Source organism: Mustela lutreola, chromosome 2 (assembly GCF_030435805.1).
Source record: "Mustela lutreola isolate mMusLut2 chromosome 2, mMusLut2.pri, whole genome shotgun sequence".
NCBI classification, from domain to species: Eukaryota; Metazoa; Chordata; class Mammalia; order Carnivora; family Mustelidae; genus Mustela; species Mustela lutreola.
Genome location: NC_081291.1, coordinates 7,251,137 through 7,272,886, shown reverse-complemented (window position 1 = coordinate 7,272,886; position 21,750 = coordinate 7,251,137). Strand labels below are relative to the sequence as shown.

The 21,750-nt window shown below is 46.0% G+C and overlaps 2 protein-coding genes across 4 annotated transcripts in view; both read left to right on the top strand.

Moving 5' to 3' along the window:
* Nucleotides 1-2,658: 2,658 nt before the first annotated feature.
* On the top strand, nucleotides 2,659-6,457 carry FBXL12 (F-box and leucine rich repeat protein 12). Of its 3 annotated transcripts, XM_059159895.1 has the most exons (3): nucleotides 2,659-2,988; nucleotides 3,107-3,179; nucleotides 5,029-6,457. In XM_059159895.1, the coding sequence occupies exons 1-3, from the start codon at nucleotides 2,903-2,905 to the stop codon at nucleotides 5,848-5,850; spliced, it is 981 nt and encodes a 326-aa protein (XP_059015878.1). In that variant the 5' UTR covers nucleotides 2,659-2,902; the 3' UTR covers nucleotides 5,851-6,457. The 3 variants fall into 3 exon arrangements, with proteins under 3 accessions (XP_059015878.1, XP_059015879.1, XP_059015880.1); XM_059159896.1 differs by lacking the exon at nucleotides 3,107-3,179; XM_059159897.1 differs by lacking the exons at nucleotides 2,659-2,988; nucleotides 3,107-3,179 and adding an exon at nucleotides 3,186-3,379.
* Nucleotides 6,458-14,842: 8,385 nt separating this feature from the next.
* ZNF846 (zinc finger protein 846) overlaps nucleotides 14,843-21,750 on the top strand; it is a 51,449-nt gene continuing 44,541 nt past the window's right edge. Inside the window, exon 1 of the mRNA XM_059159890.1 lies at nucleotides 14,843-14,888. The gene's annotated coding sequence lies outside the window, so the exon portion shown is untranslated. The remainder of the gene's footprint in view (nucleotides 14,889-21,750) is intronic.

The window sequence follows — 21,750 nt, the reverse complement described above, 5'->3', positions numbered from 1 at the left end:
GTCTCTCTGCTTGGCGGGGAGCCTGCTTCCCCTCCTCTCTCCGCCTGCCTCTCTGCCTGCTTGTCATCTCTGTCTGTCAAATAAATAAAATCTTTAAAAAAAAAAGTTTCCATTTTTGGAGATAGTTTCTGCATCTTCAAATGTGTGATGTGGAGCCTTCCCCAAAAATGATAAAACTTTTCAGACATTAACACATCTCAGTGGAGAGAGACTTTGTATTTTCAGGTAACATACAATATTTTAAGTTATGTCAATTAACACATCTCAGTGGAGAGAGACTTTGTATTTTCAGGTAACATACAATATTTTAAGTTATGTCAAAGGGCAGAAACGAATGACTTGGACTTTTTGGTTTTGTTAAGACTTTTATTTTTTTATTATTTTTATTTTTTTTTTAAAGATTTTATTTATTTATTTGACAGAGAGAGATCACAAGTAGGCAGAGAGGCAGGCAGAGAGAGAGGAGGAAGCAGGCTCCCTGCCGAGCAGAGAGCCCGATGTGGGACTCGATCCCAAGACCTGAGATCATGACCTGAGCCGAAGTCAGCGGCTTAACCCACTGAGCCACCCAGGCGCCCCATTGTTAAGACTTTTTTTTTTAAGATTTTATTTATTTATTTGCTGGAGAGACAGCACAAGCAGGGGGAGAGGGGGAAGCAGACTCCCCGCTGAGCAGGAAGCCCGGGGGGGAATTGCACTCTATTCCAGGACCCTGGGATCTTGACCTGAGTTGAAGACATGCTTAATAGACTGAGCCCCCCAGGCATCCCAAGACTTTTTTTTTTTTTTTTTTTTTTTTAAGTAATCTCTACACCCATTGTGGGGCTTGAATTCACAACCCTGAGATTAAGAATCACATGCTCCACCAAGTGAGCCATCCAGGAATCCTTTGAATGTTTTAGTTTTCATACAGGCCTTGTATAAAGGGTGAAACACAATAAATTGTGTGTGCATTTTTTGGAGGTATATATATCTCCAGTGAGATCAAATTATAGTCCTTGATCTCTACACCTTTTGCTTTTTTTTTTTAATTTTTATTTTTTATAAACATATATTTTTATCCCCAGGGGTACAGGTCTGTGAATCACCAGGTTTACACACTTCACAGCACTCACCAAAGCACATACCCTCCCCAATGTCCATAATCCCACCCCCTTCTCCCAACCCCCCTCCCCCCAGCAACCCTCAGTTTGTTTTGTGAGATTAAGAGTCACTTATGGTTTGTCTCCCTCCCAATTCCTTCTTGTTTCATTGATTCTTCTCCTACCCACTTAAGCCCCCATGTTGCATCACCACTTCCTCATATCAGGGAGATCATATGATAGTTGTCTTTCTCTGCTTGACTTATTTCGCTAAGCATGATACGCTCTAGTTCCATCCATGTTGTCGCAAATGGCAAGATTTCATTTCTTTTGATGGCTGCATAGTATTCCATTGTGTATATATACCACATCTTCTTGATCCAACACCTTTTGCTTTTTAAAGCAAGCAGTATCCTGAAGATTGTTCCAAACAGCATAGAAAGACCTACCTAATTTTTTTTTTTTTTATAACATTTTGGGATCGTATTGTTGGGTCCAACAGAAGCTATAATCTTATATTACTAAACTGGCTTCAAAGAGTTTGAATCTATCCTGCCCCTTCTGCAGGGCTGAAAGGGCCTGTTAACCTCACACCTCAACAGTATGGGTATTTTCCAGCTTCTTCATCTTTTTGTTTGTTTTGTTTTGCTTTTAAAGATTTTGTTTATTATTTATTTGAGAGGGAGAGTGTGCATGAGCAGGGGGAGGGGCAGAAGGAGAGGGAGAAGCAGACTCCTCACTCAGTGGGGAGTCCTATGCAGGGCTTGATTGATTCCAGGACCCTGAGATCATGACTTGAGCGGAAGGCAGCAGCTTAACAGAGCCACCCAGGCGCCCCTTCTTCATCTTTTTTAATCTGATAGGTGAAAGCCCTGGTGTTTTTGTTTATGGATAAGCACGGGCATACAGATATATATATTTTTTAGCTTTATTGAGGTATGGTTGATACACAGAAATTGCACACATTTAACGCATACATCTTAATGAGTTTTGCATTTTTTTTTTCAAAGATTTTATTTATTTGACAGACAGATCACAAGTAGGCCGAGAGGCAGGCCGGGGTGCGGGGTGGGCTTGCATTTCTTTTTAAGACAGTTTTCAGCATCTCCAATTCCTGCCTGTGTGTGTGTGTGTGTGTGTGTGTGTGTATTGAAAGCATTGTATTGCCTTATGGGCTTTTGGGGGTGTGATTTAGCAAAACCTCACAGTTAAACTTCATGTGTCCTTTGACTCATCAAACTGGTTCCTGGTTATTTATCCAGTAGAAAAACATGCCCCAGGGCGCTTTTCCCGGGCTCGATTCCCGCCCTCAGTCCCGCCCCACTAGCCTACTTCCCGCCCTTAGCCCCGCCCCCAGCCTAACCCCAGCCCCAGCCTCGCCCCAGCCTCGTCCCAGCCCTTAGCCCTGTCCCCAGCCTCTTCCCAGCGGGTAATCCCGCTCCCAGGCCGGTTCACGACCCAAACAAGTCCCCGGGTCTCCAGTCACCGCCTCGGGGCCCCTTGTCCCTGCCCCAGCCCCAGCCCCGCCCCCAGCCTCGTCCGCGCCCCCAACCCCGCCTCCGGGCTGCGTCAGAACCTCAGCCACGCCTTCCGAACGCGGGCTTGGTTCCCAGTCCCCGCCTCCCGGCTCCGTCGTGGTCGCCGGCGGGCCTGTCGCCGGGACCCAACCATGTCCCTGTCAGAGGAAAGCTGAAACTCTCCGCCCGCTGTCGGAGGCGGCGGCCACCGCCCTGCCGGCCCCCCCCCGTCACCCGCTGGCGCCCCCCGGGCGAGATCCTGAATCCCCTCAGCCGCAAGCGGAAGTGCGTGTCGCTCGGATCATGGCGACTTTGGCGGACCTGCCGGACTCAGTCCTGTTGGAGATCTTCTCCTACCTCCCGGTCCGGGACCGGATCCGCATCTCCAGGTGCGGCCCCGGCCCGCGGGGGGCTGACGGGAAGGTCGGGGGGCGTGGGGCTGCCCCTGGGACGCGGATCGGGTCCCCGCGGGGCGGGGTGGTTCTAACGCCGGGTCCCCTCCCCCAGGGTTTGTCACCGCTGGAAGAGGCTGGTGGACGACCGGTGGCTCTGGCGACATGTCGACCTGACGCTGTACACGGTACGCGGGGCCGACCCGGCGGGCCTGGGCCGCGGGGGGGTGTCGGGGTCTCGAGCCCCACCCCCTCGCCCCCTAGATTTCGAGCTCGGCGGTCCGGGGTGCATCGCGGCACACTCGCTGCTCAGCCCGTTTCCCCATCTCCAAAGTGGGGATAACCAAGTTCCTGCAGGGAAAGACCGTAGATCCGAGTCCCGCGTCCAGTGAGTATAGGACAAACGTTGGTTGCTTACATGATCTGTTAATGAGTTTTCCCGGAGCAGTCATTTTCCAGATTCCACTTCATTTCCACAGTTTATTTCCTGAGTGGTGCAACCGAACTTTTTCCACTTTTCCCCACTTGCATCGTATTTATTTTTCTTGTTTGAGTAGGAACGATTCCACACATATAGAGGATAGTATCTGAAACGGCTACGTACTCTTCACCTATATTTAACCCGCTTTGACTTTTGGTCATTTTTGCTGCAGATTCTGTGACACATACATGCAAAGGTTTATGGGTACATGTAGGCACACAACATTTATGAATAGATCGTGGCGTTTTTTGAAACCCTCCTCAGAGGTCATCGCTATTATAAAATGGAAATGTAGTCTTCTAGAAACTTAGGTTTCTCCACTTTCTCATTTCTCACTCACTTCCTGTGTGAGTGCCAGGAGGCAACATAGAGTTTTGCTCATGTGTTGATCGAAAGTTTAAGTAATGGTATTCTGTTGAGGTAATGAAACGCTATTTATTGTATATCCACCCAAAACTAGCCTTATTCACACAACATTGCTTTTGAAATTTATTGTAATTGAGACATGGAACTCTGGTTCGTTCCTTTTAATTTGTTAAATGAATATACCACAATTTATCTGTCTTCCTGTTGACATTTAGTTATTTCCAGCTTTTTACTATTACAAACAGTGTTATAAAGGAGTGTCTCAAACTTGCCTGTGTATATGAATCATCTAAGGATCTTGTTAAAATGCTGATTCTGATTGAGTGAATGCGGATAGGGCCCCAGATTCTGAATTTCTTTTTTTTTTTTTAAATATTTTATTTATTTATTTGACAGGCAGAGATCACAAGTAGGTAGGGAGGCAGGCAGAGAGAGAGGGGGGAAGCAGGCTCCCCGCCGAGCAGGGAGCAGGGAGCCTGATGCCGGGCTCGATCCCAGGACCCTGAGATCATGACCTGAGCTGAAGGCAGAAGCTTAACCCACTGAGCCACCCGGGCACCCCTGAATTTCTAACAACATCCCAGATTTTATGCTATGCACAAATTTTACACTATGCAGTTTCTTTTTTCTTCCTTTTTTTTTTTTTAAGGTAAAGTGTACCTACATTAAAATGCACAGTGCTTCCAGTTACTTTGTTTTCTAGTAATTAACTTTGCACAGTTAATTTTTGCAGCTTTCATCGTCACCAGGTTGTGATGGTAATGGTGATGATGATGATTTTTAACACAAGTCTAATTTACTCTAGGCAGTTCTAGCCTTTTTCAGTTTGCTTTTGTGTTGCTTATTTCTGTTGGCGGTGGTCATGAGGAAAGGGATAAAATAAAATGCCGGTGAGTTGCTCTGCTTTCTTACTTCAGGTAATGAGAATCTGCTGTTGCTAAAGACAGATCTATTCTGATTTTCTCTTTTCCCTCATTGCTTTTGTTCAAACCTAGAAATCAGAGTGAATGGGTTATATTGTCTTGTTACTCTTGGGGAGGCACAGAGTCACTTGAGGCTGGCAGGGGAAGAGCAGAAGCCCAGGGGAGCACTAGAGCCCCAGCTGGGGCTTGTTTGTCTCCAGGCAGGCAGAGGCTGTGGAATATTCTCCATATCTCTCACCCTGTCACCTGCATTTCTGGCTCTTACAGATGCGGCCTAAAGTCATGTGGCACCTCCTTCGCCGGTACATGGCATCCCGGCTCCATTCCCTGCGGATGGGTGGCTACCTCTTCTCAGGCTCCCAGGCCCCCCAGTTGTCCCCCGCCTTGATGAGGGCCCTGGGCCAGAAGTGCCCCAATCTGAAGCGCCTCTGTCTACACGTGGCTGACCTGAGCATGGTGCCCATCACCAGCTTGCCCTGCACCCTGAGGACCCTGGAGCTGCACAGCTGTGAGATCTCTATGGCCTGGCTCCTCAAGGAGCAGGACCCCACCGTGCTGCCCTTGCTTGAGTGCATCGTGCTGGACCGCGTCCCTGCCTTCCGAGACGAGCACCTGCAGGGCCTGACACGCTTTCGTGCCCTGCGGTCATTGGTGCTCGGCGGCACCTACCGTGTGACAGAGACAGGGCTAGATGCGGGCCTCCAGGAGCTGAGCTACTTGCAGAGGCTGGAGGTGCTAGGTTGCACCCTCTCGGCCGACAGCACCCTCCTGGCCATCAGCCGCCACCTTCGAGATGTGCGGAAGATCCGGCTGACCGTGAGGGGCCTCTCTGCCCCTGGCCTGTCTGTCTTGGAGGGCATGCCAGCCCTGGAGAGTCTGTGTTTGCTAGGCCCTCTTATCACCCCAGAAATGCCTTCCCCGGGTGAAATCCTCTCTTCCTGCCTTGCTATGCCCAAGCTTAGGGTCCTTGAGCTGCAGGGTCTGGGGTGGGAGGGTCAGGAGGCTGAGAGGATCCTGTGTAGGGGTCTGCCCCACTGTATGGTCATCGTTAGGGCCTGCCCCAAAGAGTCCATGGACTGGTGGATGTGACAACCACCTGTCCATCTCAGCTTTCACTGGGGAGCCCCACACCCTCTGAACGGCACCTTGCGAGGGCCTGTAGTCAGGCTGATGGGGCCTGAAAGCCACATATGGAGAGAACCAAAGCCTTGGGGCCTCTAGACAATTGGAATCCCTGTTTGCCAGTTGTTTGGCCTCTGAGACATCAGCCAGCCTCCTGGAGGGCCTGTCCCCACATCTGGAAATGGGGGAGATCATAGCTACCTCATGGTTACGTTGCAAAGCCTTAACTCTTTACCAGCCCTGGGCTGAAAAGGTCCTAGATGAAGGGTTGTTCTCAGGAACAGGATGGATGCAGAAGGGTGGTGTTAGGAGTTAGGGGGACCTGAAGGGCCAAGGCCCCTTAGGAGGTCTGGAAAGACTGTCTATGCATGTGCATCCACACACCCACACACCATTGATATGCCTACTTGCACACAAGGGACATGATGAGAAAGCCAGCAAGTCTTAGGCTTTGATGATCGAAAGTGTTAATGAAGGTTCTAAGTTGTATTTTCTGTACTTGGTATTCTGTATTTTCCAATTTTTCCACAGTATATATTATTTTGCTATTAAAGAATTTTTTTTTTCCAAAAAAGCATTTGGTTTCTTATTCGACATTTTCTTGAATGCCCACTCTATCACACACCGTGTTCTAAGTCTTGGGGCCACAGCAGTAATCAAAACAAGCCCTGAGTAGAAGGCAGGACGATCAACAGGTGAATGCATCGATGGGATAGTTTTAGAGACAATAAACCAAGCTCACGTGATGGAGGTACCCGTGTCTGGTAGAGTGAGCAGAATGAGCTGCTCAAGTCTGGAGACCTGAGAGGGGATGAGGAACCCACTCTGGGAAGCGCTGGGCAAAAGAAAAGACCAAGACACTGAGATGTAAATGAACTTGACATTTTTCGGGATCAAGAAGAACCGTGTGGCTGAGGGAACAAGAGGTGAGCCATAGAAAGTGAAGTCAGCTGATAGGGTGAGGTTGGGGGCTCCTCACAGGTGGCATGGGTTTTGGAGGTTCAGTAAGTAGCAATGCTTTTCCTGCAGGCTGAGTTTGAGCCACTTGAAAGAAGCAGGTGGCAGGCTGATAGTGATCAGGAGCGCCCACCCTTGAGGCCCCCCAGCCCAGCCTGCCTGCTCTGTGGTGGGAAGAGCCAGAAGAGAAAACGGCTGAGCTAGGACCCTTGGTTCCTTGTTCCAAGCTCACTCACCAGAGACTGGGTGTCTCTCCCATGCTTTCCCACTATCAGGTAGAACAGAAATTCCCCATCAGGCTATATGAGGACTATGGTATGAGTACCCCCTCAGTGTGGCCATGGCTAGGGTCTACTTTACTTGTTCCATGCCATGCTCAAACTTGGCAGCTCCAGCTCAGGGCACCTGGTGGGCTAGACTGATGCAGCCTGGAGCGTTGGGACTGGTGAAGTCTCAGGTTGGGGAAAGAGATCTGCTTAAGGGTGTCTGGACACCTGAGGTCTGTTGTGGGCAGTATGATGGGGTGGCCAACCCCAGTCTTATGCTGGGATCTGCTGGTGGTCCTGGAGTAGGCTGCCGATGCCCCACCTGGAGCAGCTTGAGGAGGAAAAATAATTTCCTTCCTTTATTCTTGCTTTTCCTGCAGAAATGGAGTAGCAGGCATGAAATTGGAGACAGTGGTAAACATGGAAGTATTTAATGGCCAGCGCTAGCAAGTAATGATGGGGCAGGGGAGCCCTAATTTGTAGTGTTTGCCCATTTCTGTGGTGTGAGTATCCCGTCGTGGCTGGTTTCAAGCTACCAACAGTCTAACAACTGGCTCACAAAATCCTTGCAACTTTAGCAATTGGCCCTCCTGACCTGGCATGAGCTGGCTTCAGGAGGCCACGGGTTCGTGGTGTCTTTCTTCTAGGTTCACCCAACTTTAGTGACCCTTTTCCTGAGTGTAGGTCTGAGGCGCGATAGGATTATGGGACATAAGACAGAGCTCCTTCCACCCCTGACCGCTGCCTTCTGGATAAGGGGCTGGGAGTGGGAGGATGCCCTTTGCTATTAAATGTACCTGAGACTTGTTTTAATCACATATGATGATAGACATGGAGACAACTGTCTTTGAAAGAAAACTTTATTACTTAAAATTCCCAAGAGCAGGGGGCTCACCATGCAATGAAGAGCCACTATGGGGGGAAAACCAGGGTCTGTAGGAAGCAGGAGTAGGGGGAAAGCATGGGCCTGAGCCTTTATTATGGTTTTTGCAGGAAGAAATGGGCAAGGTAGGGCAGGCAAGCTAAGCAAGTTTAGAATTGGCTAGTTTGAATAATTTTCGTGGGTCTAGGCTCTAGAAGTGGTCCCTAGTTGTCTGCTACTTGACCCTGGGGTGATTTAGGGCAGAGGGAATATTGGTTTGCATGTAAGACTGAGATCAAGGAGGTAATTGTATTGGTTGGCTTGAAGGGTGGTCCTTATCCAGGTTTGCAAGACCCTAAGGTGTCAAAGCATCATAAAACATAGAAAATAGGGGCACCTGGGTGGCTCAGTGGGTTAAAACCTCTGCCTTCGGCTCAGGTCATGATCCCAGGGTCCTGGGATCGAGCCCTGCATCGGGCTCTCTGCTCCGCAGGGAGCCTGCTTCCTCCTCTCTCTCTCTCTCTCTGCCTGCCTCTCTGCCTACTTGTGATCTCTGTCTGGAAATAAATAAATAAAATCTTTAAAAAAACATAGAAAATAAAAACATGACTAATACACTCTCCATTGAAAGTAAAGATAATCACAAGAGCAAACTTTAATTGAGTGTCTGTTTTGTGTCAGTCCTTCATGCATGAATTTCCTCTAGCATCCCAATGAGGAGCTCTATTGAGGTGTAATTCACACAAATAAACAGCAAATATTTAGGTGCATAATTTGACGGTTCTGACACATGTGTACACTTGTGAAACTATCAAGATAACAAATATTTCCATAACTCCCTAAAGTTTCCTTGTAGCTCCTTTTAACCCTTCCTCCATTCCTGTCCTCAGGCAAACACTGGCCTCCTTTCTGTCACTATAAATTATTTTTATTATCCTAGAGTTTTATGTAAGTAGAGATGGATATTTGTGTTTAAACATATGTTTTCCTTAAAATAATTTTTCCTGATATTAAAAAAATAACATATGTTTGTAAAGGATTTTAACATTATGGGAAGTGAGGGGCGGCTGGGTAAGTCAGTCAGTTACGTGTCTGACTTTGGCTCAGGTCATGATCTTGGGGTCCTGGGATGAAGTGAGCCCTGCATAAGTTTCCCCACTCCATGGGGAGTCAGCTTCCCCCTCTCCCTCTTCCTCTCCCCCGACTTGTGCTCTCTCTCTGCCTCTCTCTTTTATTTATTAAATAAATAAAATCTTAAAAAAATTATAGAAAGCAAACCTCTTTCTAATCCCAGGCCCCAGAGGAAATCACTGTGAGAAGTTGGATGTACAGTCTTCTAGGATTTTGTCTACTATTGGGACTCTGGGGAAAAAATCAAAGGCATTACTTTTTTTTTTAAGTTTAAAAAATTTTTAAAGTAACCTCTGGACCCAACGTGGGGCTCAAACTCATAAACCCGAGATCAAGAGTCACACGTTCTTCTACCTGAGCCAGCTACACACCCTAATCAATGACATCTCTTAATCTCCCTTCTGAGTTTGAGACCAATCATGGAAGTTAGATATGGAAACATCAGCTTCATGAGTAACAAAACTTGGATTGAAGCATGCTGGTGTGCTATGTATCCCCTGTTGGCCTTATGATGTTTTACTGCTGCATTTGCCAAATATACTTGGGCATGGTTCAACTGGTTGACCACAAACCTCCTTTGGACGCTTACTGTATGGCCCCAGCCTGATCAAACTAGCCCTTCTCTGGAATCCCTTAGACTCCCAAGCAGAGAGAGAAAGGGTGAGATACAAAGATCCTCAGTTCTTTCTTCCAAATCTGCTAGTGAGATAAAGGGTTTAAGTGTGTATGTGTAGAGGTCACTTTAGCTGACATTTGCCCTCCTTGGATATGGAAAGCCAGAGGAAAGATGTTTTCTCCGTAATGGACTAAAATAGATGCATACCTGTTTTGTGTCAGTCTCAGCCTGTAATAGTGATGCTATTGGCTGGGAATGCCGGGGGCACTCATCTGGGCCCCTACTTCTGGCAGTGAGCCCCCACAGGCATTACCCTGATTGGAGCCAATGTTGTGGCTGGACCCACCCTTGTGGTTCTTACTATGATTGCAAGACACACCTCAGCAACAACTATCAGATAACTTTGAAAAACGAGACTTATAACTTAGGAGTCCTGGAGGGTACATGGCATACCTAAGGTTGCCAGCAAAGAGAGAAAGAGAGAGAGAGAGAATGAACAGTCTTGGAGTTCTGCCTTTATTGGGGGTTAAGGATGGGGTGGAGGGCTTAAGGTTTTGTGGATTCACCTTTATTGGTGAATTTTGTTAACCTTAAAAATTAAAGTTATTTTTGCCAGCAAAAAAAAAAAAAAAAAGGGTTAATTCAGGAATAGCAGAGAATTACAATTCATGACATACAGGTTATGGCAAAACCATAGGCAAGTCTGGAGAACGAAGGAGAGGAATGCTCTTTTATAGAGGAAAGAGGGGATTTGGGAAGGGTTATTATAAGCAATAAGTCCATTGGAGTAAACGGAGTTTGAAGTATAGTGGCTTCTCATTGGCTGAGCTGTGCAAGTCTCTCATTGGCTGGGCTGTTGCTGAGCTAGGAGTAAATCTTTCCTCCAACTGCTGGGGTAGTAAATGTGCAGGCTTCTTCCTGTTGAGAATGCAAGGTATGTCTCTTCCTGCTCATTCTGCAAAGGGCTGTGAGAAGTGGTGTGTTATCCCTTCTGGCTTTCTGACTCCAATTTATTTTATTAAGTATGGAGCCAGCATGGAGCCCAACCCAAGGCTTGAATTTAGGACCCTGAGATCAAGACCTGAGTGAGATCAAGAGTTGGGTGCTAAACTGACTGAGCCACCCAGGTGTCCCACTCCTGACTCCATTTTAGATGAGATTTCCTTTATTCAAGTTCATAAAATGGATGCCCCTTCAATCAAAAACTTAACGTTAGGTACTTACACTGAACCTCTTCAAACAGATGTTCCCCGTGTTCCCTTACTCCTCCCTCTAAAAGAAGAGCCTTTTTCTAACTAACCTTCAAGATACTTATAGCTCTTATGGTTGGAGTGTTCTTATTTCAATAGGCTTTTCTCCCTCCTGAAATAATCCTTTTGAATGAAGTCTTTCTTTACCATTGTCCAGAATGATTTTTGACAATGATAAACAAACAAAAATCTTTTAAGCCATTTTGACTCCTTGCCCTAAAACTACTCAGATCCATCAGCAGATAGCAGATAGCCATTGGCTCTGCCTTAATTTTAGCATCAGAGCTGGTCCCACTCCTTCCATTCCTCCCAGCCACCTGCGTCCAGCTATTTCCATCTGTCATTGGGATTATTGCCTCAAATTTCTAATTGTCCTGCCTGATTCTACCTTTGCCTCCCTAGAGTCACACAACAAAGAGAACTTGAACATAAAATAAAATAAAATAAAAATACACATCAGATAATATTGCTCCTATAGCTCAAAAGCCTTCAGGGGCTCCCCCATTGCACTCAAGGTAAAACCCACAATTTTTGAACATTGTGCAGATTTCTCAAGAAATTAAAAATAGAGCTTCCCTATGACCCTGCCATTGCACTACTGGGTATTTACCCCAAAGATACAGATGGAGTGAAAAGAAGGGCCATCTGTACCCCAATGTTTATAGCAGCAATGGCCACAGTCGCCAAACTGTGGAAAGAACCAAGATGCCCTTCAACGCACGAATGGATAAGGAAGATGTGGTCCATATACACTATGGAGTATTATGCCTCCATCAGAAAGGATGAATACCCAACTTTTGTAGCAACATGGACGGGACTGGAAGAGATTATGCTGAGTGAAATAAGTCAAGCAGAGAGAGTCAATTATCATGTGGTTTCACTTATTTGTGGAGCATAACAAATAGCATGGAGGACAAGGGGAGTTAGAGAGGAGAAGGGAGTTGGGGTAAATTGGAAGGGGAGGTGAACCATGAGAGACTATGGACTCTGAAAAACAACCTGAGGGTCTTGAAGGGGTGGGGGGTGGGAGGTTGGGGGAACCAGATGGTGGGTATTAGGGAGCGCACGTATTGCATGGAGCACTGGGTGTGGTGCGAAAACAATGAACACTGTTATGCTGAAAAGAAATTAAAAAAAAGATTTCATTCATTTATTTTTAAGATTTTATTTATTTATTTGACAGACAGAGATCACAAGAAGGTGGAGAGGCAGGCAGAGAGAGAGAGAGAGGAGGAAGCAGAGAGCTCCTTCTCCCCACGGAGCAGAGAGCCAGACACAGGGCTCAATTCCAGGACCCTGGGATCATGACCTGAGCTGAAGGCAGAGGCTTCTGAGCCATGCAGGTTCCCCTTATTTGTTTATTTGTTTGAGAGAGAGACAGAGACCACACGCTCTCGGGAGGGAGAAGGAGCAGGTGGGAGGGGCAGAGGGAGAGGAAGAAGCAGAATCCCTGCTGAGAAGGGAACCCCGTGTGGGGCTCAATCCTAGGACCCCGGGATCATGACCTGAGCCAAAGGCAGACCCTTAACCAACTGTCCCAAATCCCGAAATTCTTACAGTTGCCCAGGTGGCCTCATGTGATACGGTTCCATTACTTCTCTGACCTCACTTCTAGCTAGTCTCCATCCTGCCCAACTCATGTCAAACAATTTATTTATTTTTAAAAAATTTTTATTTATTTATTTATTTTAAACTTCAAACATTTTGGACACTGGGCTTCTGCTGTTGTTTAGAGGCAAAACCTCTCCTACCTCAGGGCCTTTGCCCCCAGACATTCATACTCATCTCCAACCAGATTGCTGGGGGTGAAGTGGAAATACTGTGTGTTCACGATTCTGGGCCTTGGCTTTCTCAACGGTCAAACCATTGTTCTTCCTTACCTCAAATGCCAGGAAGATTTTATAATCAAATGGATAGTGGGAAGGGAAAATGCTTTCTAAAGTGAGAACTGTTGACCTTAAAAACAAAACAGACGGTTGTTTTACCAGCAAAGATGGGCTTATTTAGGAATAGCAAAAAGTTACAGTCCTGGGCCCAAGCAAACTATGGCAAAATCATAGATAAGTCCCACCAACAAAGACGGTAGCTTTTTTTTTTTTTTTTTTAAGATTTTATTTATTTGCCAGAGAGAGAGAGAGAAAGTACACACGAGCAGGCTGAGAGGCAGGCAGAGGCAGAGAGAGAAGCAGGCTCCCCGTCGAGCAAAGAGCCTGACGCGGGAATCAGTCCCAGGACCCCGGAACCATGACCTGAGCCGAAGGCAGTGTCCCAACCAACTGAGCCACCCAGGCGTCCCCCGACTTCATTCTAACTGAGGTTTCCTTTTATTCATTTTCACAGAACTTTCCAATCTGAAGTAAACTTTTAGGGTTGGTTTGAAGAGCAGCTGCTTGAGACAGAGTGTGTAATACCATCAGTTACCACTAGATGGCAGCACGCCACCGAATTTGTCCTGTAGGTCATTTCTCACAGTACAGTAATTCTAAGTTGCTAATATTTCTGTACCTCTTCGCCCTTCATAAATAGGAACAATGAAAGGAAAGTATATTTGTTGGGCATCTATTGTTTTGGCTGGACATCCAATTTACATCCGTGATTTAAACCAGAGCATCCCCCTCATCTTTTAGAACTTCCCAGTAACAATCAAATGGGAAATGAAACAAATTAAATATATGGGGACGCCTGGGTGGCTCAGTCTGTTAAGTGTCTGCCTTTGGCTTAGGTCCTGGGTCATGGGATTGAGTCCTCTATGGGGCTTCCTGCTCAGCGGGGAGACTGCTTCTCCCTTTCCCTCTGACCCTCCTCCCTGCCTGTGCTCTGCCTCTGACAAATAAATAAAATCTTTAAACAATAAAATGTAGGAGCTCGCGGGTGGCTCAGTCCTTAAGTATCTGCTCAGGTCATGATCCCCGGGTCCTGGGATTGAGCCCCACATCAGACTCCCTCCTCTGCGGGAAGCGAGCTTCTCCCTCTCCATGCCCCCTGCTTGTGTTTCTGCTCTCCCTGTCAAATAAATAAATAAAATCTTTTTAAAAAATTAAATGTATGGGGACGCCTGGGTGGCTCAGTTGGTTAAGCAGCTGCCTTCGGCTCAGGTCATGATCCCAGCATCCTGGGATCGAGTCCCGCATCGGGCTCCTTGCTCGGCAGGGAGCCTGCTTCTCCCTCTGCCTCTGTCTGCCTGTGCTCGCTCTCTCTCTCTGATAAATAAATAAAATCTTAAAAAAAAATTAAATGTATGTACATATAGTGTCTAGGAATAGACCTAACTGAAAGATACGAACCATTGAAGAAGAAAATTCAAAATGTAAGGGCCTAAGGAAGGAGCAGGATGAATGGAGGTGTGATCCACTTTGTGGACTGACAGGTACCTTGGTAAACCTGATGTTCGTCACAAAGGGTCTCAGAAGGGAAGAGAGAAGGAGCAAAAAAGCTTTTATTAGGCATCCTGAGGACTGGCCAACTGGAAGTGAGGCTCAGCCTAAGCACTGCCCTCACACCCGGTCCCCACCCGGGCTCCGGTCCCCACCCGGGCTCCGCCCCCGGAGCCTGGAATCCACCTTAGCCCCGCCGACGACGCCCTCTGCTTACTCTTAGCCGCGCCTTCCAGGATTGGTCTTTGCCAGCCAGGCCACGCCCCCCGGGGCTGTTCCCACCTCTAGCTCAGCCCGTTCAACCTGGTACTCGCCCCTGGTTGGCCCATTCGGCACCCAGCCTTCCCTGAGGGCTTCTTCGGGCTCCTCCCTCCTCCCATTACGCCCCGCCCCAGGCTGGGGCCCCGCCCCTTCTCTGCCCACAATACCGGAAGTGGAAGTGTGGGTTGGCTGGGAGCCCACAGGTGGCTGTGTTGCTTCCGGGATCTCCTGACGCGGACTCTGGTGTCGGTGGCGAATGGCTCTGCCGGGAAGGATTCAGACCAAAGGGTAGGTCTGGTCCGGTCCCTGTGGCGCTTTTAGCTAGAGCCTTGCTGGTCCATGGCTTTTTGGATCTGGGGAGGTTGTGGGTGGCTGGGTTATATCGGGGTCTGTGCCCAGATGGTTCTGGACCCCTATGTTCTCATCTGTTGCTCCTTGGCCCCCTTCTCCAGAGCACTAGGCTGATGTTATAACCCAAAAGTATAGGGGGACAGGAACGTGTTTTTATGTTTTCAGTGAGAACTTTTAAAAGGACATCAGTGATGAAGTTTTAGAGTATAAGTGACGTTCAGGGGGGTGAGATCCATATGGGATGACGAAGAAAGAATTCTTGAGACATCTTTGGTGCAAAATGGTGGTTTATTAAAGCGTGGGGACAGGACCCGTGGGCAGAAAGAGCTGTTGGCCCTGGGGTTGTGAGGCGTGGCTGACTATATGCTACGGGGCTGGGGGAGTTAAGGAAAAGGGGGTTTTTAGAAGAACTTTTAGGGCGCCTGGCTGGCTCAGTGGGTTAAAGCGTCTGCCTTCAGCTCAGGTTATGATCTCCGGGTCCTGGGACTGAGTACCGCATCAGGCTCTCTGCTCAGCAGGGAGCCTGCTTCCTCACCCCCTCTCTGCCTACTTGCGATCTCTCTCTGTCAAATAAATAAAATCTTGAACACACACACATTAAAAAAAAGAAGAAAAACTTTCGTATGCTAAAGAGGACCCACAAGATACTGGAGGCCTTGAGACATTGCCATTGTCAGGTTATGGTGGTTTTTCCCCTCTTGCAAGGTATTAACTTAGGATGGGAGAATCTTGGAAGAATGTCACAAATGTCCCACCCAGGAGTACGGGGTGGGGAGAGGTTGCAAGGTGTCAGTTTCTGCCTAGTCCTCAGCCAGCCTTCTTTTTCCTCATCATGAGCATGGATGATCTGAAACCTGCTGTGTGAATGAAGCTTTGCACAAGTGTATATATCTTTCGATCTTGTTTAAATGGAGTTCTGAGAAAAGCAAAAAGTAATCTGGGCCCCAGCGCAGAAGTTTTGGGTGGGAACTAACTAGGAAAGGGACATGAACTTCCACAAGCGAGGATAACTATAACTTGATAGAGATTTGGGTTACAGAGATGTATTTATCAAGACTGAACTGCACACTTTAATTTCACATTATGTAAACTTTTCCTCAAAAGAAAATATTGTATGCAAATACTAAACTAGTGGGTGATATACATACTGAAAAATTTGGGAAGATGTGTATTGATGTCACAGGTGACTTTGAAAAACATGTAAAAAAGATTGATGAGTAGATGGCAGGATAGATAAATATATGATCATGCAATTATAGGAAAACGCTAATGGTAGCTTATAAGGTGTAACTATAAAATTTGTACAGATTTGCTGTGTATTTGGAAATTTGGATATTAAAATTTTAGGGGAGGGACACCTGGGTGGCTCAGTGGTTAAGCCTCTACCTTCGACTCAGGTCATGATCTCGGCATCCTGGGATCGAGCCCCGCATTGGGCTCTCTGCTTGGCAGGGAGCCTGCTTCCCCCTCTCTGTTTGCCTGCCTCTCTGCCTACTTGTGATCTCTGTCTCAAATAAAAAAAATCTTTAACATGTTAGGGGGAAAGCTTGTACACTTAGAGGATATGTTGTTTATGGATATCCTGTTTAAGATGTAAATACAGGGGTGCCTGGGTGGCTCAGTTGGTTAAGTATCTGCCTTTGGCTCAGGTCATGATCCCAGGGTCCTAGGATTGAGCCCTACATCAGGCTCCCTGCTTCTCCCTCTGCTGCTGTCCCTGCCTGTGCTCTCTCATTCTCTCTCCCTGTCAAATAAACAATCTTAAAAAAAAAAAAAAGGTGTATGGCTCCTGGGTGACTCCGTTGGTCAAGTGACTGCCTTCGGCTCAGGTCATGATCCTGGAGTCTCTGCATGGAGGTCCGCATGGGATCCCTGCACAGTGGGGAGTTTGCTTCTCCCTCTGCCCCTCCTTTATCTCATTCTCTCACTTTCAAATAAATAAGTATAATCTTTTAAAAAATGTAAATACAAAAGGAGGGGTGCCCACGTGGCCCAGTTGGTTAAGCCATTGACTCCTGATTTGGCTCAGATCATAATCTCAGGGTTGTAAGATTGAGCCCACTGTTGGCTTTGCGCTGGGCATGGAGCCTTCTTAAAATTCTCCCTTTCTCTTCACCCCATGTCCCCTCAAATGCACTCACTCTCTCTCTTGCTCAAAAAAAGATGTAAATACGGGACACCTGGGTGGCTCAGTCAGTTAAGCCTCAGCCTTTGGCTCAGGTTGTGATCCTAGGGTCCTGGGATTGAGTCCCACACTGGGCTCCTTGCTTAGCAGGGAGCTTGCTTCTCTTTCTGTCTGCTTGTGCGTGCACTCTCTCTCTCTGACAAATAAATAAAATATTTTTAAAAAGATGTAAATATAAAAGATATCTAACTACATCAAAATTTAATACAGAATTGAAAGACAAGAAGTAAACCAGGAGAAGGAATATGTGATATACAACTTACTCTTATGTATCAGTGATGAAAAGGCAAGCAATTCAGTAGAGAATTGGCATTGAAATAGGCAGTTTATAGATAAGGAAATAACAGTAACCACATTAAAGACAGATCTATTGGAATACACAAAGAACTCTATCAAAAAGACACCATGACGGGATGCTTGGGTGGTTAAGCCTCTGCCTTCAGCTCAGGTCATGGTCTTGGGGTCCTGGGATGGAGCCCCACCTTGGGCTCTGCTCAGCGGGGAGCCTGCTTCCTCCTCTCTCTCTGCCTACCTCTCTGACTACTTGTGCTCTCTCTGTGTCAAATAAATAAATAAATAAAATCTTAAAAAAAAAAAAAAAAGACACCATGAGGTACCTGAGTGGCTCATTCAGTTAAGCATCTGACTCTTGATTTTGACTCCAGTCATGATCTCAGGGTCTTGAGATTGCACCTTAATTCAGGCTCCACGGAGTCAGGCTGGTGTCTGCTTAAGATCTGCCTCTCCTTCAGTTCCTCCCCACTGCATGTGCTCTCTCTCACTCAAACAAATAGATCTTTTTAAAAAGGCACCACTAAGAAAGGGAAAATAAGCTATAATGAGGGATAAGATATATGTAACATATGTATGAAAAGGATTGCTGTGCAGAATAACTTCTGTATTACCGAAGAAAAAGATAAAAGTTCCAGAAGAAAAATGGACAAGAGCATTGAGTAGGCAGTTCCCAAAAATAAAGGTCTCCAAACAATAAACGTATGAAAAGATGCGTAGTTTCAGTGATCAATGAAATGGGAATAAAACCATCCAGAGATGCTAGTACACACCTAATAGAGTGTTGAAAATTACAGGCTGGGTGGCTCAGTAGGTTAATTGTCTGCCTTCAGCTCAGGTCATGATCCCAGGGCCCTTGCTCAGCAGGGAGCCTGATTTTCAGTCTTCCTGCAGCTCCCCTGGTTGTGCCCTCTTTGGCTCTCCCTCTCTCTGTTGGACAAACAAATAAGTAAATAAAATCTTAAAAAGTATACAGGCTGTCAATACCAAGTATGGATAAAGATGCAGAACAGCAATGCTCATACTGTCTGGGAGTATAAATTTGCACCATCATATTTCTTTCTAACCAAGAGAATATGACAGAGGTAATGGGATACGACTCCTATAATTCTACTGCATTATGTAAAACTTGCTAGCTGACTGTAGTTTCTAGAGTCTTCCTCTCTTTGGCATTGACGCAGCAAGCTTTCACAAATAGTGATGACCAGTGAGCTAATGATTAAAAAAGAATTCTTGATGGGGTACCAGGGTGGCTCAGTCAGGTAAGCGTCTGCTTGGGCTCAGGTCATTATCTTGGGGTCCTGGGGTTGAGCTCTGCATCAAGCTCTCTGCTTATTGGGAAGCCGCTACTTTCTTTCACTCTCACTCTCTGTGCTCTCTCTCAAATAAATAAATAAAACCTTAAAAAAAGAGAACGAATTCTTGAGATATTTTTGGTGCAATAAGAGGCTTTTTATTAAGGGCGCCTGGGTGGCTCAGTGGGTTAAAGCCTCTGCCTTCGGCTCAGGTCATGATCCCAGGGTCCTGGGATCAAGCCCAACATTGGGCTCTCTGCTCAGCAGGGAGCCTGCTTCCTCCTCTCTCTGCCTGCCTCTCTGCCTACTTGTGATCTCTGTCAAATACATAAATAAAATCTTTAAAAAAACTATAAAAAAGATGCTTTTATTACAGTATGGGGACCTATGGTCAGAAAGAGCCACAATGGGATTGTGAGGAGTAACTGATTGTATACTTTTTTGTAAGTGGAGGTTAGGGATAGTATGTCTCTAGGGAATTTGTGCACGTTAAAAGTAAGGTCTCCAGGACATTGGAGGGCTAGCTATTAAGGTAACATTGTTTTTAGTCTTTAATGAAATATCAACAGTAAAGTAGCCATGAATTCCTTGAGGAATATCACATTCCACATATCTTGGGGATTTATCACTGGGCTGCAAGTTGTAAGGAGACTTAATTTTAGCTACATTTCTCTTGCCTTTGTTCTCATCAAATAGTACAGCCAAAGAAAATTAAGTTTGCCAATGAAGTCACCAAACCTGATGGAGTTTATTATTTTTTTTAAAGAGCTGAGGTTTTTTTTTTTTTTTTAAAGATATTATTTATTTGACAGAAGGAGAGAGAGCATAATTATGCAGGAGGAGTGGCAGGGAGAGGGAGAAGGAGGCTTCCCACTGAGCAGGGACCCTGATGTGGGACTCAGTCCCAGGATCATGACCAGAGCCAAAGGCAGAAGCTTAACCGACCAAGCCACGGGCATCCCCCTGATGGAGTTAGAAGTAGATTCTGTCTCTACCTCTCTAAAAAAATTAATAAAAACAAAATCTTTAGAAAATAAAATAAAATTTAAGCTATAAATTTACTTTCTGTTGTGAAAATTAATAAAGAGAAACCTCACTAAAATGGAGTCCGGAGGCCAGAAGGAGTGGTTTTCATGCTATACCACTATAGCTATACCACTTCTTATGAACCACAGGAAGAACTGTCCATTACAGTCCTCCAAAAGGAAAAGATGTACCTTGTATCTCCTACAAGAAATTAACTATCCTTCAAGCAACTTAGCCAATGAGAAACTCCTCATTACTCTCTACTCTTGCTTTTATGCAATTTACTTTTGTTCAAAACAACTCCTCCTGGGACGCCTGGGTGGCTCAGTGGTTTAAAGCCTCTGCCTTCGGCTCAGGTCATAATCTCAGGGTCCTGAGACCGAGCCCCACATTGGGCTCTGGGGCTTGCGCCTCCCCCTCCCCCGCCTGCCTGCCTGCTTCTCTGCCTACTTGTGATCTCATGTCTGTCAGGTGAATGAAGAAAATCTTAACAAACAAAAAAACAACTCCTCCCAACTTATCCTTCTATTCCGTGAATAACATTCCTGTCCTTTGTTGGACTAGCATATGGTTTTGCCATAGTTTGCTTGTCCCAAATTTTAATTCTTGGCTATTCCTCAATAAACCTATTTTTCCCGGTAAAATAACTTTTATTTTTAAGGTCAACACTTTATCATATTATTTTTTTGAAATGGGTTAAAAAGAAATGATTCAATAAATCTCCACAGGTTTCTAGATATACTAAAAATACTCCAGTGTGGCATTGATATGCATGTTTTCTTGCTAGTTCTACCGTCTGTCCTCCTCCCCAGTAGAAATAAAAGCTCTGTGAAGGTCTGAGCAATTTAATGAATGAAAGGAAAAGCATTATTAGGGGACATGATGGTAACCACATAAAAGTAAAACAGCAATAGAAATACATAAAAGATATACACAAGCTCATACCTAAGGAAAGACTAAATGTCGTTTACTGTTTGTCATACAAAAACAGGTTTTAGGGGCGCCTGGGTGGCTCAGAGGGTTAAGGCCTCTGCCTTCGGCTCAGGTCGTGATCTCAGGTTCCTGGGATCGAACCCCGCATCGGGCTCTCTGCTCAGCAGGGAGCCCGCTTCCTCCTCTCTCTGCCTACCTCTCTGCCTGCTTGTGATCTCTCTCTCTGTCAAACAAATAAATAAAATATTAAAAAACCAAGGTTTTAAAAAATAAAGTCTACAGTCCCAAGATTAACATGCAAATGTAAGACAAGTTCGAAGATAAAATGGAAAAACTGAGAAGGGACAAGAAAGATTTTTAAGAATAGTGGGGATGGAGGAGTCAGTACTGCTGCATAACAAAGCATCTCCAAGCTTCACACATCCTTGCAGCTTGCCACGTTAACTCAGAGAACAGCCGGTTTTTTTTCTAATTTATTTTTTATTTATTTTCAGCATAACAGTATTATTTTTGCCCCACACCCAGTGCTCCATGCAATCCATGCCCTCTCTAATACCCACCACCTGGTTCCCCCAACCTCCCACCCCCCGCCACTTCAAACTCCTCAGATTGTTTTTCAGAGTCCATAGTCTCTCATGGTTCACCTCCCTTTCCAATTTCCCCCAGCTCCCTTCTTCTATCTCCCCATGTCCTCCACGCTATTTGTTATGCTCCACTAAGTGAAACCATATGATAATTGACTCTCTCTGCTTGACTTATTTCACTCAGCATAATCTCTTCCAGTCCTGTCCATGTTGCTACAAAAGTTGGGTATTCATCCTTTCTGATGGAGGCATAATACTCCAGAGTGTATATGGACCACATTTTCCTTATTCATTGGTCCGTTGAAGGGCATTTTGGTTCTTTCCACAGTTTGGTGACCGTGGCCATTGCTGCTGTAAACATTGGGGTACAGATGGCCCTTCTTTTCACTACATCTGTATCTTTGGGGTAAATACCCAGGAGTGCAATCGCAAGGTCATAGAGAAGCTCTATTTTTAATTTCTTGAGGAATCTCCACACTGTTCTC